This window comes from Macaca thibetana, chromosome 3 (genome assembly GCF_024542745.1).
Source record: "Macaca thibetana thibetana isolate TM-01 chromosome 3, ASM2454274v1, whole genome shotgun sequence".
In the NCBI taxonomy this organism is placed as follows: Eukaryota; Metazoa; Chordata; class Mammalia; order Primates; family Cercopithecidae; genus Macaca; species Macaca thibetana.
Window position 1 is genome coordinate 101,519,725 of NC_065580.1, and position 27,165 is coordinate 101,546,889.

General features: G+C 51.5%; 2 protein-coding genes across 8 annotated transcripts in view; one reads left to right on the plus strand and one right to left on the minus strand.

Moving 5' to 3' along the window:
• GGCT (gamma-glutamylcyclotransferase) overlaps window positions 1-27,165 on the minus strand; it is a 1,150,694-nt gene that overhangs the window by 555,345 nt on the left and 568,184 nt on the right. The gene's annotated exons all lie outside the window — the stretch shown is intronic.
• The window catches only part of ADCYAP1R1 (ADCYAP receptor type I), a 59,246-nt gene that overhangs the window by 10,402 nt on the left and 21,679 nt on the right, over window positions 1-27,165 (plus strand). For 4 of the 7 annotated variants that reach the window (XM_050783229.1, XM_050783230.1, XM_050783233.1 and 1 more), the window contains exons 2-12: window positions 505-626; window positions 2,156-2,261; window positions 15,343-15,450; window positions 17,966-17,986; window positions 19,075-19,116; window positions 21,493-21,602; window positions 22,090-22,187; window positions 22,661-22,793; window positions 23,713-23,866; window positions 24,268-24,328; window positions 24,958-25,027. In XM_050783229.1, coding sequence (XP_050639186.1) covers window positions 576-626; window positions 2,156-2,261; window positions 15,343-15,450; window positions 17,966-17,986; window positions 19,075-19,116; window positions 21,493-21,602; window positions 22,090-22,187; window positions 22,661-22,793; window positions 23,713-23,866; window positions 24,268-24,328; window positions 24,958-25,027 — 954 coding nt within the window. In that variant the 5' untranslated portion in view covers window positions 505-575. The remainder of the gene's footprint in view (window positions 1-504; window positions 627-2,155; window positions 2,262-15,342; window positions 15,451-17,965; window positions 17,987-19,074; window positions 19,117-21,492; window positions 21,603-22,089; window positions 22,188-22,660; window positions 22,794-23,712; window positions 23,867-24,267; window positions 24,329-24,957; window positions 25,028-27,165) is intronic. The other 3 variants (XM_050783234.1, XM_050783232.1, XM_050783231.1) reach the window with 2 other exon arrangements.

Sequence of the window (27,165 nt, forward strand, 5' to 3'; positions counted from 1 at the left end):
AAAGAGCAAGAGCAGAGATCATGCCAGGACCTCATGCACAGAGGGTGCAGATGTGGCCACAGGCTGCCACCCACATTCTATAAGTGCTAACAACTTCATCATGTGCCCACACCTCCAGTCTAGAGATACCAGGAAATAGCATCTCTAGGTGAGCATGCATGTACCAGCGAAAGCTTTGTCACTGTGGAGGAGGGGGAAAATGTGAAGATTTGGGGAGGCAATCCCTCTGTTGCCAAGGAGAAAGTCATTCCAGACCATGCCAGGAGACTGGTGGAGCTGAGCCAGTGTGTACCCATAGTATCCCAGCACCTAGCACAGACTGAGTGCCTAGCACATGTTTGCAAGGCAGAAGAACGAGCAAGACGGATGCAGGCAGGGAGGTAGGGTTATCCTTGGAGGCTGAAAGCCGTGCTGCAGGGAGCTGGGGGAATAAGGAAGGGAGGTGGTCTCGCCCCCTGCCACTGCATTGGGCTCACAGGATTCACATCTTTCCTTCCTCTCTAGCCCAGAGCCACGTTGGGGCTGACCCACAGCTGCTGTCAGTGGGAGGCCAGTGGTGCTGGCCAAGAAGCGTCATGGCTTGTGTCGTGCAGGTTTCCCTGGCTGCTGTCCTCCTGCTGCCTATGGTAAGGGCCCAGGAACGTCTCTCTGGGAGCCCCAGGCTCACCTGAACCCCCACTCCAGAGAACCCATGTTTTATGTGTGCCCTCAGCTCAGCTATTCATCTGGCTGGTATTTCTGCCAACACCACCAGTGGGCCACCCAGTGCCTTTGTGTGAATCAGAAAAGACATGCCTTCCTCAAGACCCTGTACTGATTTGACTAGAAATGATTACAAAATTTACAAATCTTTATGACGGTAATGTGTGGCAACCTTTAGAGTTGCACAGTACACAACCTGCTCAGCTGAATGCAGGAACCCTGGTCAGGGCTGCAGAAGGCTCTTTCGATTTTCACGTCACCAGCCCACAATGCCCTGCCAGGACAGAACTCAGGAGGCTGCCCCCTGCTCAGGTCTCTCCCTGAGCAAAGGTGGGAATGGGGAGTGGGCAGAGGAGGACTCCCAGGTATTGGTCCCACCACTCTACCTGAGAGTTCAGAATAGCAGTGGGTGAGGCTGTCCTCAGAACCCTGGGTACCAGTCCTGCCTCTGCCCTGACTCACCGTGTGGCCATAGACAAGCCCGTCCCTTTCCCTGAGAACTGCCTGCACATCTGTGAATACTAGGGATTGGACTGTGTCCCCAAACATGGCCCTTGGCAACTCAAATGCCTTGTGACTGCCTCCATACTTGCTGATACACCCCTGGGAACCATCCCTGCCCTGGGGTCTTGTGTTAAAGCGACAGCATTTGGAAGCAGCTGTCATAATAGCAGTGCATAGACTGTGAAGTTACTTGGTCCTGCACTTGAAGCCCATATCTGCTATTAACCAGCGGTGTAACTTTGGGCTGGAGTTTCTTAACCTTTCTGAGCCCCAGTTTCTCCTTCTGTAAATAAGGATGGTGAGTAGTCCCCACTAAATGGCACCACCGCTCCTTAGCCTGCAGCTGCTGGGGGCACCTTCTTCCTGAGTCCCTGGAGGAAACAGACAATGAGCTTTCTCAGCCTGACTTCTCCCCTACCACTTGTTTTCTCCTTTAAACTGCAGTCGTAGCCTCGTGGCTGCTGGAGTCAGACCTCCTGGCTTTGAATCCTGGCTTTTCAGTCTACTGAGCCACATGACTTTGAGCAAGTGACTTAACATCTCTGTACTTAAGTTTCCACATCTGTAAAATGGAAAATGATAAAAATAGTACTGCATAGTACTCTCCATATCCATACACATGCACACATATGACACTCAGAATAATGCATGCACAGAGTGAAGTGCTATATGCACTTGCTAATATTGTTATAAGATGTGGAAACTGAGAGCCCAGGAGGGAGTGGGACCTGTCCAAAGCCACACATTGGGTTGGTGACTGAGAAGAGCCCTCATGGTATCTCTCAAGGTGAATGTCAGGGCCCCTGCTGGCCCTGACATCTCTTGTCACTCTCCTCTCTGCTTCTACTCCCCACTCCCTCCAGGACACTGCCCCTGGGGCTTTGGTAGGAGAGCTACTACAGGTGGCCTTCCTACCTGCTCCCACCGTACATCCTGTGTTCTCCTACAGGCCCCCGCCATGCATTCTGACTGCATCTTCAAGAAGGAGCAATCCATGTGCCTGGAGAAGATCCAGAGGGCCAATGAGCTGATGGGCTTCAATGATTCCTCTCCAGGTGAGCGGGGCACCAGGGAGCCTGTCACATCCCCAGTGCCAGCTTTTAGAACTGTTTCCCTGTTCTCAGGCTCACTTAGCAGAGAGTGGTCAAGGGTATGGGTTTCTGGGGCCTTCAGAAAGCCGTTTGGAATACTGATGTCCTGGATCTGCTCTGGGCAATGATGCTGGGGCTGCTGTCCTCAAGGCTAGTGTGGCCTGGATGCCTCACAGCTGTTCTGGGTGACTGGACATGGCCGCCTTCTCTCCCACAGGGGCTAGGATAGCGTTGGTGCCTGGGCTGGGCAGTGGCTGTCAAGAGCTTGTTAGCAGGCAGAATGGGCTTGGTGGCAGCAGGGACACAGCTGTTGCCTGTGGCTGAGCTGTAGAGCACTTGGTCAACCCAGGGCAGGAAATGTGGGGTCCTTTCCGATCTCCTCTGCTCATTGCATCAGAAGTCAGAGAAGAAAGCAGCAGCAGGAACTGCAGTCTTGAAGACTTGGATACAATGCTTCTCCTGGGACTGCATTTGAGGAGGGTCCTGCTTCCCTGCGCTGGAGGAAGCACACGTTGCAGGACATTGAGCGTTCTTAGCCTTTCCCTCTAAATGCCCATAATACCCCGATCCCAATGACAGCCACAAAATGCCTCCCAAGATTTCAAATGTGCCAAGGGAGTGACACGATCCCTGGTGAGAACCAGTGGCCCCACTGAACCCCTCTCCTCCTAACTCCCCATTGTGCAGATGGGAAGCTAAGGCTCACAGAGCAAAGGTGCCTTCGGCTCTTGGCCTCGGGGGAAGTTGGGGATTTGGGGGAGGGGGCATCACAGAGGCCTCTCCAGCCTCACTTTCGCCTCAATCTTTGGAGGACTGGCTCCATGCTGCCTAAGGGTAGGACTCTCTGCTCAGGCGGGAGGGATTCATTTTTCCTTCTGGACCCTCCTGGCTCCTCTGAGCACCATCTGTTTAAGCACTCGATTAATCCGCAGCCCAGTTAAATGGAATGGTCCCACTGGACGGAGCTCCCCGGCCAGTTGCTTCTCAGTGAACATTAACTGGTGAGGGAGCTACTCTGGGCTCTGCTGGCCTTTGCCTCCAGCTGAGCTCTTGCTCAGCCCTAACCAAGGCTGAATGGGGATTTGGAGCCCCACCAGTGAGGGAAACTGAGGCAGGGGGCCCAGAAGGGCACACAGTTGGAGGAGACTCAAAGACTACCCCAAGAATATCTGGTCCAAGTCTCTGTTTGGAGGGTGGGACTGCCGAGCCCTGAGGGCAGGGATGGTGTGGATCACATGGAGGATCAGGCTGAGGTGGGTCTGGAATCCAGGTGTCCTGCTCCCAACCCAGGGCCATTGCTCCTGCATCACGTGTCTTGGATACATTTGGGGTTGAGCAATAAAAGCATCCAGGAGGGAAGAATAAGAGGCAGGGGCTGGGGTGGGATAGGGACCTCAGTGTAAGCTGTGTGCAGTTTAATTGCACACCTGCTTGTTGAACTCTGGGCTGAGAGGGCAAGACAGGCCTGTCCACAGGGATGTTGCAGCAGAGACAAGGGAGATGGATGCCAGGCCGGACATACAGCATCCCTGGAGGGGCCAGGCCAGTGCTGGGGAGCAGGTCTCACCTGCAGGTCTGCTCAGGAGAGGAAGAGATAAGATCTCTGTGGGAAGGATTCATATATTGAAACTGGATCCTCGCTTCTCAAACCTGGCTGCATGTCAGAATCACTGGGGAACTTTCAGAAAAATGTACTCCAGCCACAATCCAAACCAATTAAATCAGAAGCCTGAGTCCGTCATAGTCACCATAGGTTTTAAAAGCTCCCCAGGCGATTCTAATGAGAAGCTGGTGTTGAGAACCCTTGAGCTAGGCCCAAGGGACAGGTAGGCATTTGAAGGCGGTGGACAATTGAGGGATAGACGAATGGGTGAACACGGTAGGCTGAGGAGTCCACAAGAGGCAGGAGCCTGGTGTTTTTGGCAGTAGTGAGTAACCTCCTGTATTTGGAACTCAGAATTGGAGCAGATGGGTTGGGCTGTTGAGGGGGCATGGCTGAGGGCCCAGGGAGCAGATATTGTGTATTTCATGTCCGTCTCCACTGGAGTTGAAGGTGGGGGAAAGCAGTGACTGGCTCCCACTGAGCTGGTATCTCTGCCACTGCTCCAGGGGCTCCGCTTATCCGCCTTCAGGGACCTTGTGAGTCAGGGCTGGTCATAGGAGGTCAGGGTGTGAAGGATTCTCCAAGAGGTGAGTGAATAGCTTTCCTTTAACCCTGTCCAGATGGGAGAGGAGGCTGCACCCTCTCATGGTCTGCCTAAAGGAGAGGGGCCCTCATCTCTCCCTACTCGTCCCCTTCCTTGAATCATGGGGTGGGGCTGAGCTAATTAAGCAGAAGCAAAGGGCAGCCATTAGGTGGGGAAGAGGAAAAGACTAAAGGCCCAGCTGGACCACCAACTCCATGGCCCTTTCCTGCTCTGGGCCTCAGGATCTTCTCTTTTAAAATGAGTGGGGTGGAGTGGATCATGTTAATAGCCAGGCCCTCTATAGACTTCCTGTGTGCCAGGCTCTGTGCCAGCACTTCATTCTACCACCGCAGCAGCTGGGGGATGGGGGTGGTTCTATTATGACCCCTATTTTATAGATAAGGGAACTGAGGCACAAAGAGGTACTTTGCTTAAGGACATAGTCCATTAAGAGGCAGAGGTGGAACTTGCCCTCAGGCAGCCTGTACCCTCAACTTCTGGGATGCACCACCTCTGAAGAGTGACGCACTCTGGGTCCCAGCACCCCCCCCAGCCCCAGCACCAGCCGTGGGATCTTTGAAGGGCCCTTAATACCTTAATTTTCATGTCTGAAAAATGGAGGAAAAATAATACCTACCACTTGGGATTATTGCAATTAAGTGATAAAAGCCTGTGAGAAGTGCTAAGGACAGCATATGGCATTGGCTAAGCGCTTAACTAAGACACTGTAGTTATTAGGAGCTGTCATCTTGGAGTGTTGGGGGTCTCCAGGGCTGCCACCTTCTGCTAGATCCCTGTTCTTCTGGGGAGTAGAGAGACATCTCTAGGAAGCAGGTCAGTGCCACTTGGAACAATCCTGGGAGGCTCTCTGGAAGAGCAGGGGAGAGGTTAGGGACCAGATCTGGGCTTCAGAGGGCAGATGGAGAGTACGGGAAGGTGGAGAGAGGCGTTCAGCTGGAGAAGGGTGGAAGGGGGAGCAGTGAGTAAGGCGGGTGAGCACTGTAACAGCCAGCACTTCAAGGCGGGCACTGGGTTCTCTGTCTCTCTCTCAGACATGCGCGCGCGCACACACACACACACACGTGTGCGTGCGCACGCTCAATAACTCATTTAACCCTCAGCAACCTATGGGCTGCGTAGAGTTTTACCCCCATTTAACACATGAAGATGCTTAGACACAGAGAGGTTAGGTTGCTTGTCTCTTACCTAGTAAACCCCTCAGCTGGGAAGGTGGAGCCAAGGTGTGCATGAGGATGGTTCTGGAGTTCATGCCTTCGCCCCTGGGCTGCATTTGCTCCTCAGAAGAGGAGTGAGGAGACACCCTGGCCCTCAGCTTTCCCCTTGCCAGGGTGAAAGGTCATACAGCAGAGGCAGTTGCAGTGAGGCTGGAAAGAGGCCTTGGGAGAGAGGGGCCCTGAAATGTGCTTGAGGTCTGCCCTTTCCTTAGCTATGAAAAGGCCAACAGGTGTTTGTGTTTCTGAGACCCAGGATAGAATGAGGTCTCGGCCTCTAATGACTTGCTTGGGAAGGAGAGGGGCAGCCCAGGGTGAGGAGAGGCCCCTGGGGAAGCTGTCCTGAGAAGCAGCGTCCATCCCGCTCACTTTGGGGTTGTGGTCTGAAGAGCTTGCCCTGCAGGCTGAGGTTGGAGGACTCCCCTCAAGGGGACCTCAAGTTCAGGGAGAGTGTTGACCTTGCTGTCACTCACCAGGGAAGGCCTTACTTTTACCCCATTGCACCTTAAGAACCTCTGGCCTGCTCTTAGGGGTGCCCTGGCTGGAGCTGGGCTTCTTGGCTCCAAATTAAACACACGTGTGAAAGATGGGCCTCCACTCCTGTCATCACACCTGCAGCACTGTAGAGCCCCCAGGAGCATTTAAAGATGCTGATGTCCAGGCCCCTCTCCAGACCAAAGTCCTCAGCATTTGGGTCAGGAGGACTCCATGCAGATCTGTGTTAAAAGCCTCCAGGTGATTCTAAAGTGTATACAGGTCTGAGAACCACTGACCAGAGCGCAGCATCCACCAGGGTACTCAAGAGATCTCAGGCAGAGAGTAGCCCCTCAGGGCCCAGATAAGCCAGGCTGGGGAGCTCACTACTAGCCGAGTCAAACCTGAGTGTACCAAAGAATCGACATCTATGTGTTGTGTTATTAATCCATGCCAGCCCTCCTGCTGCATCTCTTTCCTGCACCTTCCCTGCCCGGGTGGTCCCCAAGCACACACACCATGCACAGAATGCTGGCCAAAGGTCAGCTGATGTCCTTGAAACACACTTGAAAAAGGAAACCTGACAGCTTGTTCCAATGCCTGTGAGTGTAAACTCACAACAGTGTCTTTTATAGAGTTTTAACATACTTTTATATATTTTGTGTGTCTCCCACAATCTTTTAAATCTAGTAATATGAGTCCATTGGAACAAGAGCCCTGATCTTAGTTGAATTATGTCCGTGGCACTGTGTGTGCATGGCTGGGGGACTCCAGGGGGCTCCAGGAAGGCACTTGTTTCCTTCAAGCCCCTGCTCCTCACTGGTCCTGGGACCTCCACCCCAAGGAGAACCTAGGAGGGTGCTGTGCAGAGTGGCCTTCAGAATGGTAGCCAGGAGACAGAGATGCACTGAGAGGAGGCACCCATGGTAGCAGGCCGCTTAATGGGAGTGAAAAATAGAGCCCAGAGAGATGGCCATAGGGAGTGAAAGCAAGCTTGCAGCCTGCCTTGCATTGTTTGCAAAATCCTTGTCATGTTTTAAAGGTGTTTATTGAGGAGAGTAGGAGCTTTGGAGACATAGTTAGTCGTTTTGTCCCCGGTTCCAAACCCCTAAATGCTAATGGGATTTGAGCCAATACCAAGTTGGCTCTGTCATATGATGCCCACGGAGGCTGAGGCCAGAGGTGGTGGTCATTGGCCAACCACACTGGAGGCAGAGCTGGCTCTGAGATGGGACCCAGGTCTGTTATCTCAGACAGGAAGTGCCCTTTCTCCCGCAGTGCTCTCGTGACCAGAAGGGAGGGACAAAGAACACCTGTACCTGGGAATTGGCATCCCCAGGCCACACAGCCCCCAGGCTCTGTTCACTCTGCAGTCTGCCTGCCCAGGATGAGACCAGCCAGCATCTCCTCTTTGCAGGGCTGCAGATTTTCATCAGCCCAGAAACCTTCCTTGCATCTAAGCAGTGTTGGTCAGTGTGGTCCTCAATGGGGGTCCCCACACTCTGGTGGAGAAGGAAGAGGAGGCCTGTGGTGGCCATAGCAGGGGCAGCAGAGAGCAGGCTTGGAGGGAGGATGGAAAGGCCTGCTCATTGCTATTCTGACCTGGTCTCAGAGGCCTGTCCAGGGCACCAAGTGCCTTGATCCAGTCCTCTCTGCCTTCACTAGAGGGGAGAGGCCAAGAGGAGGGAAGCACATCAGGGCTGGCCCAAGGCTTCCCCATCCTTAGAGCAGGAGGAGCTTCTTGTCTGGGCCTCTCAGCTGCTCTGAGACTCAACAGTCCTCAAGCCTGAGGAAAGGGTGGTGCTGCAGGGACCCTCATGTTGAGGAACTTATTCCCTGACAGAGGGTTTCACTTCTATCCAAACTTGTGTCTTCCTGAAGTCTGGTCATTCTCAAACTTGAATATCAGATCTTCTGTTAAAACAGATTGCTAGGGCCACCCCAAGAGTTTCTGATTCAGTACATCTGGATGGGGCCTGAGCATCTGCATTTCCAGCAAGTTCCCAGGTGGTGTTGCCGGTCTGCGGTCCATACCTTGAGAACCACTGACTTCCAAAGGGGATGGCAGCATCTTTAGTCCTATGCCACCCCCAGCACTCAGCTCACAGCGGGGTCCTCATTTTATGGAACAGAAACATTGGCTGTAAAGTAAATTTCGGTAAATTGAATTGTTTTTACCCTGGATTGCATGCTAAAATGGGGATCTTGTTCTAACAATACCCGGGCATCCTCAGGTGGCTTCTCAAAGGAAGGACCACGGCTTTGTCTGAGTCTCTTTGGTGCCCTGCTCTATGGAGTTTTGAACACTGTAGAACTGGACAAAATCATCACCATGACAACCCAGGATTAGCTCCTTATTTTGTTCCAGACAAAAGCTAATAGCTCGTGCGTTCTCTCTCAGTCGCCCTGCCTGAGTGGATCCCTTCCCTCCTGCTTTACACTTCACTGCCATTCCTGGGCACTTTATAATGTCTTAGGTGGGAGCAGCTCCAGAAAGTGTATGCAGCACTCCCCCACCCACCCCCGGGCCTGCATTCCTCTCCCCATGTCCCCCAGTGGGGGCCTATACACTGCATGTCCCCCAGTGGGGGCCTATACACAGATGGAGCCATGAGACTTGGAGTGTTGTCAGGAGTGGAGAGGTCTCACAGAGAACAGGATCTGTTCTGATTTTCAACCTCTGGAGGAAGAAGGGGAGGACGGAAACTTGGCCTTGGTTGCACTCGGCCATCTCCTCCCTGAAACATGTTTTCCTGGCTGCTGTGTCCCTCGCCTGTCCTGGTTTTCTTCCTCAGTCTTCTTAGCCAAGGCCTCTTCTAAATGCTGGCATTTCTGTTGGGGCCAGGCCTGTTCTCTCCTCTTTTTTTCCCTGATCTCTGTTCTCTCACTAGACAAACCATCCATGTCCGTGGCCTAAATAGCATCCCTGTGCTGCCCGCTCCCTGCCCTCTTCTCCAGTTGCTACTTCTCTAGACTCCAGACTTTTCTCCAGCTGCCTACTTCGACAGCTGTCTCCTCTTGGCTCTTAGCACCATCTCAAACTGAACATACCCCAGACTAAGCTCTTGCTTTCCAACTTGCCTAATTCCCCCAACATCTGCTTCTCACCTGGCCCTTTCCACTGTGGTAAATGATCCATTCATCCATCCATCCATCCATCCATCCATCCTCCCACCCACCCATCCATCCACCCATCAATCCACTTGTTCATCCAGACACAGAAGCCAGAAACCCGGGTGACATCCTTGGTACCTCTCTCCCTTGTACTGTGTTAGTCAGGATGGCCTTGACTCTGCAGCAGTAACAAATCAATCTTAAAATCTGAGAGACTTAGCACAGTACATTTCTTGCTTGCATGTATCACAGGCCAGTGTGGTCAGCAGAGGTAGGAGGCGGAGCTCGACTTCACACAGTCATTCAGGGATCCAGGTTTCTTCCATCTTGGAACACTGCTACCCTTAACATGTGGTCTTCAAGGGTGGTTCTGAGAAGGAAGAGAGGCAGGCTGTGGAAGCTTGTGAGGGATATTTTAGAGACGGGTTCCACATTTCCACCCTCTCACCATTGGCGTGCCCTCAGTCATGTGATGTGGGTGAGCACTAATAGTCTTTTGCACACTTGCCAGCTAGGTCCAGTGTGTGGCCAAGCCCTGTCAGCTCTGCTCTTGACTCTGTCCCACACAGGACTCCTCTCTAACTCTGCTGCCATCGCTCCAAATCCAGCTCTTTCATCCCACCCCTAGACTACAGCCATGTCCTAACACGCTGCCCCATATCTGCATCTCTGCTATTGGACTATATGATCTTCCCCACACAATCAAATCCAAGTGTGACTCCTTGTCTTAAAGCCTCTCTGTGGTAGGTTGAATAATGCTCCCCACCCCGCCCTGAGAGGCCCACATCATCCTAATCCCTGAAACCTGTGAATGTGTTACTTTACATAGCAAAAAGAACTTTACAGAGGGAATTAAGGATCTTGAACTGAGAATTTTATCCTGGGTTATTTGGGTGGACCCAGAATAATCACATCGGTCCTTACAAGTGAAAGATGGAGGCAGGAGAATCAGAGAAGGAGAGAGACTTGAGGATGCAAAGCTGCTGGTTTCAAAGAGGGAGGAAGGGACCATGAGCCCAGGAATGTGGGTGGCCTCTTAAATCTGGAAAAGGCAAGGAAATGGATTCTCCCCTAGAACCTCCAGATGAAAGGTAACCCTGCTGACACCTTAATTTTAGCCCAATGAGACCCATTTCAGACTTCTGACCAGGAATATAAGATGATAAGTTGTGCCATTTTAAGACAGTAAGTTTGCTTACAAACTTACAGCAGCAGTGGGGAATGAATACACCATCCAGTGGCATCTCTAAAAATTTAGATAAAAATCTAAAATTATTAATACAACTGGACTAAGAGCTCTGTGAAGGCAGACACTGGGCCCTTTCTATTCACTCTTGTATTGTTCTGCATCGTCTGACTCAGTATGTCTTGAATAAATGAGTAATTAAGAGAGAGAGGGAGAAGAAAGTGGGAAGAAAAAAAAAGGATAAAAGGAGGAGGGGGAGGAGGGGGAGAAGAAGGAGAAAAGGCATCTTGAAATCTTCCAGTCTCAACAAAATTTAGCTTTGTTGAGACTGGAGTGTGGAACATATGGGTCTGTAGAAGCTGGACGTACTGTGTGTGAGTGGAAGGAAAATCAGTTGCTGTTTTTAGTTAGAAAAACCCAAGGCTGTCTCAGGAACCCAACTCCCATCCTCCCAAGCTCCAGGGAAAGGGGCCTGGGAGGATTCAGCTCCAATCCGCTGAGGCCAGAGCAACTTCCATTCAAAAGAGGAGAGGAGGTGGGAGCCTGCTGGGTCTTCCCATCTGTGCTGGGCTGGGAGGTGGTAACTGCAAGAGAAATGGGCACCAGGGCATTCTAGGGAGCCCCCAGGGAGGCAGCTGTGAGTCTCCTGAGACCCCAGCAATGCAGGCTAGAGGGCTGAGTGGAGGCTTTCGAGCTCTCGATAGGGTCAGGGACATTGTCTTCGGGTCCTGGGGTCCTGAGGTCTCATTCTAGGTTTCCCAGCTGCCCTGGTACTATACAAATTGTCTCCAGGACTCTAGAGGGCGCCCAGGCTGGGGACATACGGGGTGCCAGGAGGGCTTTGAGAACTGTGGCAGATATATCTTGAGAGCTCCCAGGCCCCGGGCTGGGGTGGGGCACTTCAGCAGATGCCCTTTAGGCACCTTTAGCTGCCCCAGCTATCCTCTGGGCACCAATAGGTCCCGGGTGAATCTCTGTTCCAGGTTTGAGCTCTGGTCACTCAAAGCTGGGAGTTCACAGAGACACTCAGTTGTCCGTGTGCACATAGGAAATGTGAATCATGGTGGAGGGGGCGGTGACTGGCCTGAGTCACAAGTGAGCCTGTGGCAGGAGATCAGAACTCAAGTTTTAAGGCTTCCGGTGCTGACGCTGAGTAGAGACCTGCCCTTTCCCCTCACTCTGCCCTCAAACGTCAATTTCACAGCTTTGTCTTTTTCTCCACTATCTGGCCCTGGTGCATAGATGGTCCCTGGCACAAGGCAGGTACTCAGTAAATAGTAGTTAAGAGAATGCATCCCCTGTTCTGCTGCCAACATGAGAACCCCCTTCTCCCCTCGTGCCACCCGCCCAACCTCTGCAGCCTTCCTTGACCTCAACCCTCATGACCCTGCTCATTCTCTCTGAAGTGGCCCTGTGACCTCGGCAGTGTCAGATGGTAGCAGCAGCTGGCTGTGCCGGGGCCTAATGTTCCCCATTAAAGGAACATCTGTTGGCTGGGGCTCCCGGGGCATGGGCCAGACGCAGCCACGCTCCACGGCCGTTCCACGGTCAACATGGGCTGCTGCAGCCAAAGATGTGCTGTTGGGTCTCTTTCAAGGACATGATGTCACAGCCAAGCACATGCTGGCTAGATGTCCACTGCTAACGGTTACACAGGAATTATTGATGACTGGCCTATTGCTATGAGACCTGATACCCGGCTCCCCTCATCTGGCCTTTAATGTCTTTGCCTTCTTGGGTTATTCTTCTCAGAGCTTTCTATGGTACCTCTGGCTCCCAAACTCTGTCTTTCATGAGCAGGATGCTATGGGCCAATGTGACTGGGTGCGAACTCCAAAATAGCCGGGTGTGAATTCCGAGAGACAGGATATTCTCCATCTAGAAGCTGTGGATACCTTCTGGTCCAAACAGCACTCAAGCGTCACGGACCCTAACAGAGACTGTGAGCTCATGGCCCCTGCTCCAAGCCCCTCCTCTTTCCAGCACCTTCCCAGGGGTCCTCTGGGCCGGTCATCGGCCCTGCCCTGGCCATCTCACCTTGCAGGTCCCTGCTTCACCTCCCTGCCTATGAAGGCCTCTCAGGGGAGTGGTTCCCAGGGACACCTAACTGGGATAATGAGATTAATGATTCTGACAGCAGTGAGGAGGCATTGAGTGAGTCTGGCTCTGTTCTGACAGCTTTGCACATATGAACTCATTAATCCTCACAGCAGCCCTGTGAGGCGGGTGCTGTCAGTCACTCGCTGTCCCTGACGTGGCACAGAAGCCTTCTCCATAGCCTTCCTTTATAATCCCTAACAGCTGCAGGCTGCTTTCCTGCAGCTTCCCTCTGCTGCCTGGCGCTCCACGCTCCTGCCTCCCCGCCATACCTCTGCCACTCTCTCCTGCTTGCATCACTACCTGTGCTTCCTCTGCCCACTCCATAAATATGGGATCTCCAGGGTTCCCTCCTCCATGCTCTTCTCACTTTACATCCCTTCCCAAAGTGAGCTGTCTCATCCCATGGCCTCAACCACTACCCACAGGCTGGAAGGAAAAGTGAGTGGTAGGGTCGTAAGTACCACGTTAAGGATTGAGGGTGCTAAGAGCCCAGAAAGCGTGGGATTGTTGGTGGGGGGCTTGTGACATGGCCAGATACTCATTTTGAAAAGCTTGTGGTCATAGCTGTATGGGGTTTGTGTACCCGTGGTCTCAGTGAGGGGTCCTGAGCTCCTTCACTGAGTAGGGTGAAGGAATAGAGAGTGGGGCATGGATTGCACAAGGTTTCAAGGTAAAACCAGCAAGGGCTTGATCAGGAGCACTAAAGGGAAGGAGATGAAGTGGGGTGACTCCCAAGTTTCCAGCTGGGGCTGGAACAGGCAATCAGCTTTGAGTAGGAGATGCTGCACTGAGTCTTGGACTGCAGTGTTTGAATCGTCTTTGGTTCTTCAAGATGGGGATGTCCAGCAGGCAACCAGCTGTGGGCTCTACCCTCTCAGAGTGGACAGCACAGAGGACTGGGAGTTGTCCACATACAATTCTGTAACATCCATGAGCAGGGTGAGCTCATCCAAGGTGGGCAGGGTGGGCGACCAAAGGCAGGGCAGCTACCAGCACCTGCATTCAGTCAGGGCTGTGGGGGGGACCCAGTAAAGGCTGAAATTGTTCCTTGGATTTGGCAGCGAAGAGGTCTCTGGTGACCTTGGTGAGAGGTGTTTCAGCATTGTGGGAGGACAGAGCCAGAGAAGCAGGGATGGAGCAGGAAAAGGTGGCGTCAGGCAGTGCAGGGAACTCTACAGAGGCTGGCAGAGCTGGAAGGAGAGGCGGGCACCGGGGGAAAGGGGTCAGAGGAGCCGCTGGGACCCCTAGACCTGAAAATCTGGTCATCAAGCTTGACAGTTTCCTCTTCCTCGCAGTTCATGTCCAATGAGGCACCAAATCTTGGGGATTCCTAAACACCTCTCAGTTGGCCTGTCCCTTCCTCTCCATCAGCCTGGAGATGCTGTGGGGGCCTCTGCAGCAGTGCCTGCCTCCACCTCTTCTGGTTCCGTGTCCTTTCACAATTCTGGCTTGGCGCGTGCAGGCTTCTGCCTGGCTGGCTTTCCCCTCTTCTCCAGCTGATGAATTTGTGTCCCCTGCTGGGCCTGCCTTGGGGGTAGGTGGGGGGAGTGGAGCAGCAGCCTTAGACCAGCCTGTTTTCCTGCCTTTCCCCCTAGGGTGGGTGGGGGGCCCTGCTGAGGGGGTGGGTCTGAAGTGGGACCCCTCAGTGGTGGCTGAGGAGGGGCTAGGGTGGGGCGTGTGGGAGAGGCTGCTGCAGAGACCCCTGCATCTCAGCATCTCATTCCTAGGGCTCCAGCCCTGGCCTGGTGTGTCTCCCCTCCCCACAATCCTGTGAGGTTGTGCAGCTGTGAGGCTGTGGGGCTTCGGGGGTGTGGGGCAGTATGAAAACAGGTGCGGGCTCCCTCCTTCCCTACCCAGGTGCTCCTGAAGTGCCTTGTGTCTCCATTCCTGTTTGAGGGATGTTCCCGGTACAGGGCTGAGCCTTCCCTCAGACTGTAGGCCTTGCCTTCCCTCCGCTAAACCACTTCCGGCCCCCTGCAAGGGCCTGGCTTATAAGCCGTGGAGCACACCTCAGTGTATGTATGTATAAGTGTGGGTGTGTGTGTGTGTACATGTGTGATGTGTGTGTGGTGTGTGTGTGTGGTGTGTGTGGGTGTGGTGCATGTGTGCACATTCATGTGTGGTGTGTGTGGGTGTGGTGCATGTGTGCACATTCATGTGTGGTGTGTGTGGTATGTGCATACATGTGTATGCTGTGTGTGATGTGTGGTGTGTGTGTGATGTGTATGTGTATGGCATGTGTGGTGTGTATGTGATGTGTGTTGTGTGATGTGTGTGTGGTGTATATGTGTGATGTGTGTTGTGCATGTGTGTGGTGTGTATAGGATGTGTGTGTGTAATGTGTGTGGGTGTGAATGTGGTGTGTGTGTGTGGTGTGTATGATATATGTGTGTGGTGCATGTGTGATGTGTGTGGTGCATGTTCAAGTGGTTGGTGTATGTGGTTTGTGTGATGCATGTGTGATGTGTGTGTGGTCTATGTGGCATGTGTGTGGTATGTGTTGTATATGTGTGATGTGTGTTGCTGTGTGGTGTCTGTGATGTATGTGTAGTGTGTGTGTATGTGTGATGTGCACGGTGTCTGGTGTGGTGTGTGTGTGATGTGTGTTTGTTGGTGTGTGTGTGTTGTGTATGTAGCATGTAGGTTGCTGTGTGTGGTGTCTGTGGTGTGTGTGCTGTGTATGTTGGTGTGTGTGATGTGTGTGTATGGGTGTGTGTGGCTAGCCCCTCTCACCATGACTGTCTTACCCACAGGCTGTCCTGGGATGTGGGACAACATCACGTGTTGGAAGCCGGCCCACGTGGGTGAGATGGTCCTGGTCAGCTGCCCTGAGCTCTTCCGAATCTTCAACCCAGACCGAGGTGGGTTTATCCCAGTCTCTTTAGGCCACGCTGGCTTAGCCTGCTCCCCAAACTCTGCCCCAGGCAAGCACCAAGGACAGGGAGGCCACCCTATAGGCAGACAGTCCCTGCTCCCGAGCTCACATGTGGTGTGGGGGATGAAACCAGAGACACGTGCACACACGGGGACACAGGTACACTTGGGGACCGTGGTTGTGGATGACAGCAAGGCTGTGTCCTCACGTATGGGATCCATGCCGGCTGTCACTCACCCTCCAGCCCGGGCCCCTGTCTGTCAGTTGGGTATGTGGCCCCGTGGCCCCCTCCCAGGTGCGTCTGTGAGGGTAACGTGAAGCGATGCTGTGGACGCCACTTAGCATAGGACTTGGCGCGTTTTGAATGTGCAGTAGTAAATGTTAGCTGAGATTATTGTCACCATCCTCCCACAGCCACAGATCCTCAGCACCCAGTGGGAGGCATGGAGAGAGACGTGCATGTAGACACCCCCCTCAGGCAGAATGAGACGCGTGGGGAAGGCAGCTGGACACAAGACACCCACATCCACATTCAGAGCCACTTAGACGCTGGCATAAGGCCCAGTGGGGCCGGCGCACACTCACGTTTGCTCAGCAGAGCATTTTCTGGGCCCTAGCTGCCCTCAGGCAGTTACATGGGCTCAAGTTGGGAGGAGCTGGGTCTTGGGCTGCCTGGGGAAAGGGTGCCACACACAGGGAACAGTGTCACAGTGCTGTCGGTGACTCGTGAACGTGGGCTTGGAGGCACGGGTGTGCGATGGTGCCTCCCTGAGAGGGAAGGCTGGGTGGGTGCAGTGTCCTGCAGACCTGGGTTCGGGGCTTATCGGTGTTTGAGGTCTCTGGGGGGCACTGAAGTGCTGTGGAGATATCCAGGGACCACCAAAATGATAGATGAGCCCACAAGGTGCGCAGAGTGGCCGAGCTCTGTGCACAGGTGGGATGTAGGGAGAGGGCAGGGGAGAGAAGGCGATGCTCTACCTACAGGCAGAAGCCCCGGTAGCCCCATCTCCCTTGCAGGGGGTGTCTGAGGGGAAGGGGTAGCTGCAGATGGCTTCTTTGGATGTGGGTCCCTTGGGCTCTTCCAGAACGGTTCCTGCCTGTCGGCTGGGACCTGTGAACTCCCCCACGGGCCTTCTACCCCATCCCTGTGAGTGTCACAGGAGGCAGGGTGGCCAACTGAAGGCACTGAGTTGGGGCTGGGCAGAGAGAGCTGGCAGGGCTGGCTCCAGCCAGGTGACTTACTGAGCCACCTCCTGGCTGTGAAGCCATGGGCGGGGGCTCCCTAGGGTATCAGAGGGGTCCGAGTTGTGTGTGGCCATGCGACCTGGCCTTAGCGTTCTTCTTTTCCAGCCTAAGGCTTAGGCTGATGTCCTTCTAGAAGAGGCAAGTTTCCAGGCTCCACTCCAGCACTGAGTCCTACCTGCTGCAGTCCCCTGTCCTCTCTGAGAGGCAAAAGGCAAATTTGCCAATTTGCTGTCAAACCTCAAATTCCAATAATCGACTCTGCCCTGCAGGGGGAGGGGCTTGCGGGAGGTGGCAGAGAAAATAGTGGCATATGTTGGGGGTCCCAGGCCCCTGTCTCTGGCTCCCACCCCAAGGTTTGTTTACATGTGCTGCACCCTGCAGCAGCAATACCTCCACCTCCAGACCACCGGGCGGCCCAGGAGGAGGGTGGCATTGAACTCTCCCATCTGAGGGCTTGGGGATTGGGTGTGACCTGAGCAGGCCAGAGTGAATTTTGAAAGAGGATACACGCAGCGGAAGCGCTGCAGTGAGAGATACAGTGGGACTGGAGGGCTGTCAGGCGTGGTGGCAGCCAGTGAGTGATTCAGCCTGATTTCCAATTCATTCCTGTAGAGGCCAACTTAATCACTTCCTCCATTCATGTATTTCTTTCATTCTGTCATTTCTTTAAAGTTTGTTTATTGAACGTCTACTCTGGGTCAGATTCCATGCCAGACTCCTTCTTCTTAACAACAAAAGGCAAAAATGAATCAATAGTAAAATAAGGTTTTCTTAAGATACACTTTACTCCACACTCCCTCCTTCCTCTGGCAGTGACACAATGAAGGTGTTATTTACACCTGATTCTTAATGGTTCATTAAGGCAGGGCCTTTTAGCACCTCTATTCACAAAGCTTGATTGGTGAGACTTGCCTTGAATACTCTGCAGGGAGAGAATGGGATTCCTCTGTTTCTTCTCGGTTCCCAGGTAGCCTGTTGTGATGACTGTGGCTGTGTAGGATATTGGAGAGACTGGACCTGTGGGAGCACTAATCTCCCTCCTCTTCTCAAATGCTTCAACTCGTTTCTGTTCTGAAGGTCTCCAATGTCCCCAGCTTATAGTCCTCATGCCTTCTGGGTCCCCCAGAGCCCTCTTTAATGTTTGGGGTTGGGAAGGAGGAGGAAGTGATCAGCAAGACCCAAGGAGAGCAGCCCCTGACTTTTCTTACCCCGTTGCTCACCTCTGACTTTTCTCTCTCTCTTTCTCTCTGTTTCAGTCTGGGAGACCGAAACCATTGGTAAGAGGAACCTTGGTGAGGACAGACCGCTGTCTTTCTGTCCATCCAGCAGGAACCCAGCCTCAGGAGATCTCAGGCTCTGGCTGCTGGGATTGGGGTGGGGGTGGAATAAGAGGCTCACTGGGGATCAGGTTCTTTCCTCTTTCCTCCCTTCCCTCTCCCCAACCTTGGCCATTCTGGAAGTGGGAGGAGGAGGGGGGCACAGGAAGATGCACAACACAGGCACGACCTCAGGTCCATCACAGGCTTGTTTGGGAGGATGATACTCACCAATGGAGGGGCTAAGAAACAAGCTCACACATGAGTGCAGGTGCATATATGTGCATATGCACAGACCTGAACATGTGCATCAGTCCATGCAGATACTGACATCCCTGACAGCTAAGAAGCCGGAATGCACAGTGAGCAACAGAACAGAAGAGTGAATGATGCAGCATGCAGGCAGAATAGTGAAGAAGTCAGGGGAGGCTTCCAGGAAGAGGTGGCATGTCAGCTGGACCTTGGGAAAGGAGTTTTGAGAAGGGGGGGTGGGGTGGAAATGGGGTCTCATTTCAAGCAGGGGTTTTGGCATAAGAAAAGGGTGGAAATGGGAATAGAGAGTAGGAAGAGAGGAAAAACTGTCTGAAAATGAAGTCTTCCAGATTCCCTTTGATGAAGAGCAGTTTTGGAGGCTGAGGTGGAGGATTGAGCACCAAAAAGGAAACCCCAAGCCCTGGACCCATTTTGCTGTTTTTTGCCCATTGTTTGAAAAGGCCCAACCATCCCTTTTCATTTTCTCCCATTCCTCTCCATTCTGGAGGCCCTCCCATCCTCCTGGCAGTACCCATTGCCATTACCTGTGGTGGTGGAGAACTGAGTCCTGGACCATCCTGAACATCACAGAAATGCAAAGACAGGGAGAGTGGTGTTAGAAGGTGCAGTGTGTGAGGAAGGTGCGCGGCTGCTGTGTGTGATGTTGCCTCTTGGCGAGGACCCCACCCCCTACTTCCTGTAGACCAGGGGTAGCCTGAGCCTTCCGGGGCGGAGAGTAAACAGTAGCTAACTGTAAGCCAGGCATTTGGATACATGCCTATGTCTGTATTTTTCAGGAGAGTCTGATTTTGGTGACAGTAACTCCTTAGATCTCTCAGGTAAGGGGTTAGGCTGGGTTTGACTGTGGACTGGCTGGAGGGAAGGGCATCTGCTGATGTGTGAGCTTTGAGAACCCCATCCCAGGCTGGGCTCTGCTCCTCTGTGGCTGTGTGATCTTTGGCAGGTGACTTTTTTCTCTGATAAAGGTACAGATTATCTTCATGGAAAAGCACACAGGCAGAACATCATGTGTAGAATTTCAGGGGAGACACGGATGTCTTAGAGTCTCTTTGTGGACTTCAAATAAAGAACTCTGGGATTGACTGTTTCTGAACTCCAACATGTAGAACAGTGGCTCTCAAACTTTAACCGTGCATCACAGTTACCTCGTGCGCTTGTTAAACACAGGTTCCTGGCAGTCTGTAATTCATTCCGCCTGGGGTGGGGCCTGAGAATGTGCTTGTCTCGCCAGTCTTCCAGGTGATGCTGATGGGCTGATCCCGGGACGGGCACCCCTTTGGGAAAGCTGCCTGAAAGTTTTGTGTTCCTGTGCAGTTACTGGGGCAAATCAGCCTAGTGAAGTAGGCACAATCACTGCGGGGTTTTGACAATCTCAAGAGCACTCCATCTTCCGGAGATTTCTATCAGAACAATACAGTGGCAAATTCACAGAACAGTTCTGAACAAAAGGGTTTATGTTTCTCTGAGCCCACACTGTGTTATAAAAAGGAAAAAAAGAAAGAAGGAAAATAAAAGAAAGGAAACCGCTTTTCCTTCTAGAACACTTTTTTTTTTTTAAATTGTTTTTCAAAGCAGCTTCCCTTTCCTCTTCCCACCATCCTGATGTGAGCAAAGCAGAGAGGAAATGAGGCCCCAGGAGGGGAAGGAACTTGGCCACAGTGGTGATTTCCCTGGGACATTCAGACTTTCTGAAAGAAGTGTTCAGAGGGACTTAAAAGGAGGTTGCCTGAGACAGATTTGCTGGAAGAAGGGACAGTTTGGCATCAGCTGTGGGACAGAAGTGAGCTCCTTTGCTCTCCCTGGGCTTGCCAAACTTCCCCCTTAGCCTGTGCCGTAGAACTCAGAGCTGGAGAAGGGCTGGGCCCAGTCTCCCTGTTGTGGGCAGAACTCTCCTTTCTGGCAGAATTACCCACATCCCAGGAAGTTCATTTCTGACTTTCTTGGCTAAAGAGAACTGGCCTTAGATCTTCTAATGCAGGAAGCGAGGGACACAGATTGGAAAACTGGAAGGATCTGCTCTCTTGGCCTCTGCCTCCCACAGGGGCTGACCTGCTGCCCTCCTTGCCTCCTTCCTGAGCTCCCTGGAGGTGGCGTTGGCTGCAGAGGGGAGGTTTCTGTTCAACAATATGGGTACTGGAGCTCCTTTTCTGCAGGTGTCTCTTGTTTTATACAATGTCCTGGTCTTTGAATGCTGTAAGGGGAAGAACCAACCACACGTGTCCCGATAGACCAGATACTTCCAGTGTCAGGCTGGGTCACACTCAGGTGCTGGGCTGGAGAAAAAGGGAGCTGCTTGCTCAGCCCCCTGCCCTGGACATGAGTGGCCCACCATTATAAACCATCGGGTGAGGGGAGAATGAAAAAGCAACCTTGAAAGACTGGCACGGCCCCGGGCAGGGCAAAATCCAGCCTGGACTCTACTGTGCAGCCAGCACATGATTCATTTAATGGCCATGACTGATCCCACCCTCTTGAGTGTCCCACTGAATGGCCTTAAAGTCAACCAAAATAGAATTAAAGTACATTAGTGACAGGAAACAGCCCTCCCAAACTCTGAAAGACAACACTTTAAAAGAAACCCAGATATATATCTTCATAAGATCCGGCCGTGTGTTAGTGGAAATCTGGACCTTGTTAATGAAGCAAGCGCTGTGTCCCCTTGATGCGAGATGTTGCAGCTGCTGTGAGGCTCAGAGCACCAAGGGGAAGCATCACATCAAACCGTGTTCCCAAGGTGTGCCAAGGACCCCACCCACACCCTGCAGTCACCAGAGGGGATTCCTGAAAGTGCCCAGATCTCCTGACGGAGAATCCCTAAGGGCAGGCCTGGAATCTGTATTTGTAATCAGTCTCCTAGGTGGTTTTGCACACTGACGTTTGAGAAGTGCTGATCCAGGGCCCAGGGGAGGACTCAGGCCCATCCCTGATGAGCATTTGGAAATGTTCCAGAGGGGAGGGATGCAGGGATGCTGAAGTCAGCTGGTGCAGTCTCCCCATCTTTGGTTGAGATGAGCTTGCTCCTTGTCTCTCCATCTCTCTGATCAGCAATCACTGATTTCTGAAACCTTTCCCCATGCTTCCCAGTTGGTCTTAGGGGTTTCCAGGAATACCCACTGAACACGTCATTTTTGCATTAGAATTTCAGGGCCCTCTTAATCATTTCTGGGCCTCGCTGAGTTTTCTTTTTGCTGCAGACATGGGAGTGGTGAGCCGGAACTGCACGGAGGATGGCTGGTCGGAGCCCTTCCCTCATTACTTTGATGCCTGTGGGTTTGATGAATATGAATCTGAGACTGGGGACCAGGTGAGTGTCTGCACCCTGCTCCTCAGAGGTGATGAGGGTGGGGCTGAGGAAACTTAGGTCAGTAGGCAGCATTCATGAGCACCTGCCGGGGCTGAGAAGCAGCTGGGATGCTGCCTACTCCTCCCCACCTACACCTGGCTGCTCTTCCAGGATACTGGAATTAATGCCACTGGGTTAATGCCAGGCCCAGCAGGGGGCTTCCTGGACCTTTGTGCAGGCCAAGGCTGCGGTCTGTTCTGATTGGACAGCGCTCTTGCCTTCAACAGCATGTGCTGAGCATCTGCAGAATGCTGACACTGTGCAAAGGGGAGTAAGAGGCTTGGCCAGGGATAGGAGGTGGTGGAGATGACATCAGCAGAAGAGAGGAAGGAGGAGCTAGGCCTGGAGGTGGGCAGGCCCTGGCCTGGGAGACTGCGTGCAGGCCCGAGGCAGGCTGGCTGTGGGCAGGTCTCACATGAAGTCCTGCCTGTCCTGTGATCTCCTTCAGAATTATTACTACCTGTCAGTGAAGGCCCTCTACACGGTTGGCTACAGCACTTCCCTCGTCACCCTCACCACTGCCATGGTCATCCTGTGTCGCTTCCGGTGAGACCCTCAGCAACATTCAAGCAAGCACCAGAACTGGCCAGGGCCTCAGAGGCCTTGGCCCATCTCTCCCCTCCCACTTGATGTCAGCCCTAGAAGACCCCTTGGAAGGCATTTCCCCGACCCCAAGGATAACAGATGGGAAACTTCACCCCAGAGAGGGCAACTGACTTGTACAGGGCTATGCAGCCAGGCAGAGCCCGGGCAGGAAATCTGCATTACTTGCTTTTGTCTTCCTGGTCTAGATAGTCAGAGGCCACAGGAGGGAGAAGTCTGGCCATGTGGGGTGGTGGATCTGGGTTACAGGGGCCTGAAAGTCAGTGAGGATTTAGAGGTTGGCAGAAGGGTGGCCTGGGTGGGAGACCTGCTGAGATAAAGCCACAGAGTTGGCCCACCACAGATGCCCACATAGAGGGTGGGTGTGAAATGCTGTGGGGTCCAAGGCTTCTTTCTCCCCTGGCCCACTCATGTAGGAAGCTACACTGCACACGCAACTTCATCCACATGAACCTGTTTGTGTCGTTCATGCTGAGGGCGATCTCTGTCTTCATCAAAGACTGGATTCTGTATGCGGAGCAGGACAGCAACCACTGCTTCATCTCCACAGTGAGTGAGCCGAGCAGGCCCATTAGGGCTCTGCCTGGAAGGCCCTGCACCATCCCTTTGGTTCCCTAGGACGCACATTACCTGCCTGACATCCTGCAGGTCAAGTGTGTTCCTGCAGGTGAAGGCATTGCCCTACCACCCCTGGTTTATGTGAAAACTCATGAATTAAGTTACTAGTAGGTGATGAGCCAATGTACGACATCACTTGCAGCCAAGATGTTTCCTGTCTCTTACCCTGCGTGTTTCATTTGGCAAGGCAGTGGAGGAAGGTCAGCTGGGAACACCAAATCCCACTTGACTGACGAGGAAACTGATGCTGGTCATTTAACTAGCCTGGGATGGAGCCCAGGTGCTGATTGGCCAGGGGTCTTTAGAGACACCTCCCCAGGTCTCATACCTCTGGAGGAGGTAGCATGCAGAGAAGCTGGTCTTTGAGGAGGTAAGTTAGGAAGAAGAGTGTAAAGTCCAGGGCCTTGACCAGAGGACATGCTTGGGGAGCCTCTATGAGTAGAGAGTTCTGGAAGCCAGGAATATGTATCCCCCCCACCAGAAAGGTGTCCAAATCCTCATTATACTAAGGAGCCTCCTGCAGGGTCCTCTGGCTGATTCTCTCCTTCCTCCCCTCCTCTGTGGGAGAGAGGGTAGGAGCAGGAAAGTGAAGGAGGATGAGCTAGTCATGAGGAAGCTCTGTGTCTGCCACCTGTTTTTGTCCTGTGTGTGCAGTTTTGCCTCCATGAACAGCTTTGACTCAGAATCATGGGATGCTGCAATTTTCAACTCTTTGATCCAGGAATATTGACTCTCTTAGATCCTTGGGATGTTTGAGCCTGAGCATGCCAGAACCAAAGGGCCCTAGGATTCTCCCCTGCTCCTGTTCCTGTTGGGCTCACGCCCCTCACCCTGGCGCTTCTCCTTGCAGGTGGAATGTAAGGCCATCATGGTTTTCTTCCACTACTGTGTTGTGTCCAACTACTTCTGGCTGTTCATCGAGGGCCTGTACCTCTTCACTCTGCTGGTGGAGACCTTCTTCCCTGAAAGGAGATACTTCTACTGGTACACCATTATTGGCTGGGGTAGGTTCCTGGCTGTGGCTTGGACAGGCTCAGGTCCTGTGGTCAGGTGTGTCCAGGTGTGTCTTTGGTTCTGCCTTCAGGAAGTGTCAGGTGAGGAGGAGGCACTGCCCTGCCCGAGTCTAATGGCCTAGGCTCTTTCTTGGACTCTCGTTCTTCTTGCCTGTGGACAGCCCACTGTCTCAGGGTGGAGTTATGCCCAGGAGTCCTCTGAGAGACAAGACAGCCCTTGGTCTGAGGGACATGTAGACGCTTAGGAGGCCTGGGTGTGAGGAACAGTTAGAATTCCCAGGAATTCCAAGTGTCATGGGGGAATGATAGCCTCTGGGAGCCCCAGGTCTGCAGTGGACATTGGCCATATTGGTTTTCCTGTTCTCATGGACCTCTTTTTCTTGTTCTCTCAGGGACCCCAACTGTGTGTGTGATGGTGTGGGCTACGCTGAGACTCTACTTTGATGACACAGGGTTAGTACACGCTCAGGAGTTAGGGCCACAGCACAGAGTAGATTCTTACAGATGGGTTCTCAGTAGCTGCCCTGACTTCACATGAACTGCCCCCAACACACCATTCAATGCCAGGCCCAGACTAAAGCCCAGCACTGGGCACCACCTGAGCCCTGGCCCCATGCAGGTGACCCACCCAGCTGCGTCTCAACCAGCAACCCAGCAAGAGAATGTGCTAGGTCTCTGAGCCCTTGTCTACTTCTGCACTCAGCTGAGTGCCTGTTTTCCTTTTAGGGAGGGGAGGAAGCATGTTGAGGGGGAGGTCACATCCTAAGAGCTGTAGGTCTTATGGGGGAAAATGGTCCTTTCCTAGGAGCTCACTGGTGATCCTGACTTTTGGGCTTCATGCCCTGCCTTGATAGGTGAGCGGAGGGAAAGATAGAGGCTCAGAAGCAGGGGATTTTCAAAGCCAGGACCAGGCTGGAGTCTGCAGCCCGCTGGAGAGCTCTTCTTCTAGCCAGAGCTCTCTTCTCCTCAGAGAGCTGCAGTGGTGAAAGTGTTGGGCGCCCAGCTAGATGGGGCAGTGTCCTGCAGGCTTCTATGCTGCCGACTCACGGACGCGATCTTGCTTCTCTCTGTCCATCTTTCAGCTGCTGGGATATGAATGACAGCACAGCTCTGTGGTGGGTGATCAAAGGCCCTGTGGTTGGCTCTATCATGGTGAGTGTCCTTGGGATGAAGAGGAAGGGAAGAGACAGGGTCTTGGGCAGAAAGGCATGTAAGGAAGAGAAATGAAAGAGTCCCCACACAACCCTGACTTCCTACTCCGTCATGGCTGCATGATAATCTGTAACAGGGATGCACAAACTCTTTAGCTATTCCCCTAGCACTGGAGATTTAGATTATCTCATTTTTTCCTTATTACAAAAGATAGAAATAGTTTTGTGCATAATTTTGAGCATGTAGAAATATTTCTTTAGAATAAATCCTTAGAAGTGGAATTGCTGGGTTGAAAGGGGTACACGTTTAAAATTTCAGATCCCAAATTGCTTTGCAAAAACCCTTTAATAATTTATGCCTCCTGAGGAAGAGTGGCTCACTTCCCCATTTCATTGTCTACACTTATAATATCAATCATTTAATTTTTTGCACAGGTTTATGGAGGATTGCTGGCTTCTAATTTTAATGTACATTTCTCCATCTCGCTAGGGTGACTGAGCATGTTTCCAAACATTAATTGGCAATTTGTTGTTATTGTGGATATTCCTGTTTATTTCTCTTGTTCAGTTTTCTATCAGATTTTATTAGTTACAGTTTAAAGGATAGTTAACACTTCCTATGTTGTATATGTTGTAAGTATATTGCGATTTCTGCGTAGCATTTATATAGTCAAATGGTCAAGATTTCTCTTAGTTAATTCCAAGCCTTATTTCTGGTTGATAGAGGCCTTTCCCAACCCAAGATATAAAAGTGTTATTCTTGTTTCGTAACACTTTTGTGGATGTAAAACAAAGTCTACACTTTTTGTGGGCTATTACATGTGCATATCAATCCAGCTGAAATTTTATTGTTTTGTCTGGTCTGAAATGATATTCAATTTTATCTAATTTTATTTTTTCAATGGATGGACATCCTACCCTCTCAATCCTTTTTATTGAATCCTTTTTCCATTATGTTGAAATGTCATTTTATTATAAACACTCAATATACTGGTCTTTGGTTCCAGACTTTCTATTCTAGGTTACTAATCTATTTGTCCATTCCCATGGCAGATGCACCATTATGCTAGTTACTGTAACCTTGTAGCATGTTCTGGTATGCAGATTATCCCTTCATTATTCTTTTGTTTTCTTCAAATTTTCCTTGCACGTTTACTCTTTCTGGTGTACTTTTGAATATCCTTGTCGAGTTGCACCAAACAAGTGTAATTAAGATTTGTGTAGGAATTGCATTGCATTTACAGACTAATTTGGAAGAGAATTTATTTTCTTAAAAGACTGAGTCATCCTCTCCAAGAATGTGGCATGATTCTCCAAGTATTCAGTCTTTCTTACAGAGTCATTTTGGTTAAGCTTTTTAGTTATCTTCCCTGTTCTTGCTATGTTTACCTCTAAGGTGTTTTCCAGTTTGGGCTTTAAGTGGGTCTGGGAATCATTCTTTCATTGTATTTTCTAATAGACTATTGCTAGTGTACAGGAAAGCTATTGTTTTTTATGTATTGTGTCTTTTCTTAGTTATGCTTCTGAACTCTCTTACTGGTTTTTATACCTTTTCAGTTGGTTCTCCTGGATTTTCTAGGTAGAAAATTATATAATCGTCAAATGAAAATAGATTTTGCTCTTTCTTTCCAGTGTTTACATCTTTTAGCCCTTGTTTTTGTAGGGATGGTGTTTGCTCTAGTTTTGGCAGTTACCCCTCATTGAATTGGGAAGTTTTTCTTGTTGGCTTCAGTGTTTCTTTGTTGTTGTTGTTTTGTTTTTTGTTTTTTTAAAATCAGGAATGGGTGACAAATTGTATCAAATGTGTTTTGGAGGCATTCATTCAAGTAATCATTTATTTAGTGATGGATATTTATAGTATTCCAGTTTTCCTTTGTTATGAACAGTGCCACAATGAACATATTTGTGCATATCTTGAGCATATGTGAATATGTCTTTAGAATAAATCTCAAGAGTCTAATTTCTGGGATGAAGAGTATGTACATTTAACATTTTCATGCAGATCAGATTGCTCTCAATGAGCAAGGTACAAGAGCGCTCATTTCCCATGTCTTTGCTGAATTACACTTGCTGGTCTTATGGGGGATAATGGAAGCTCGTTGTTTTAGTCTGTTATTGTAACAAATATTAGATTTTTGG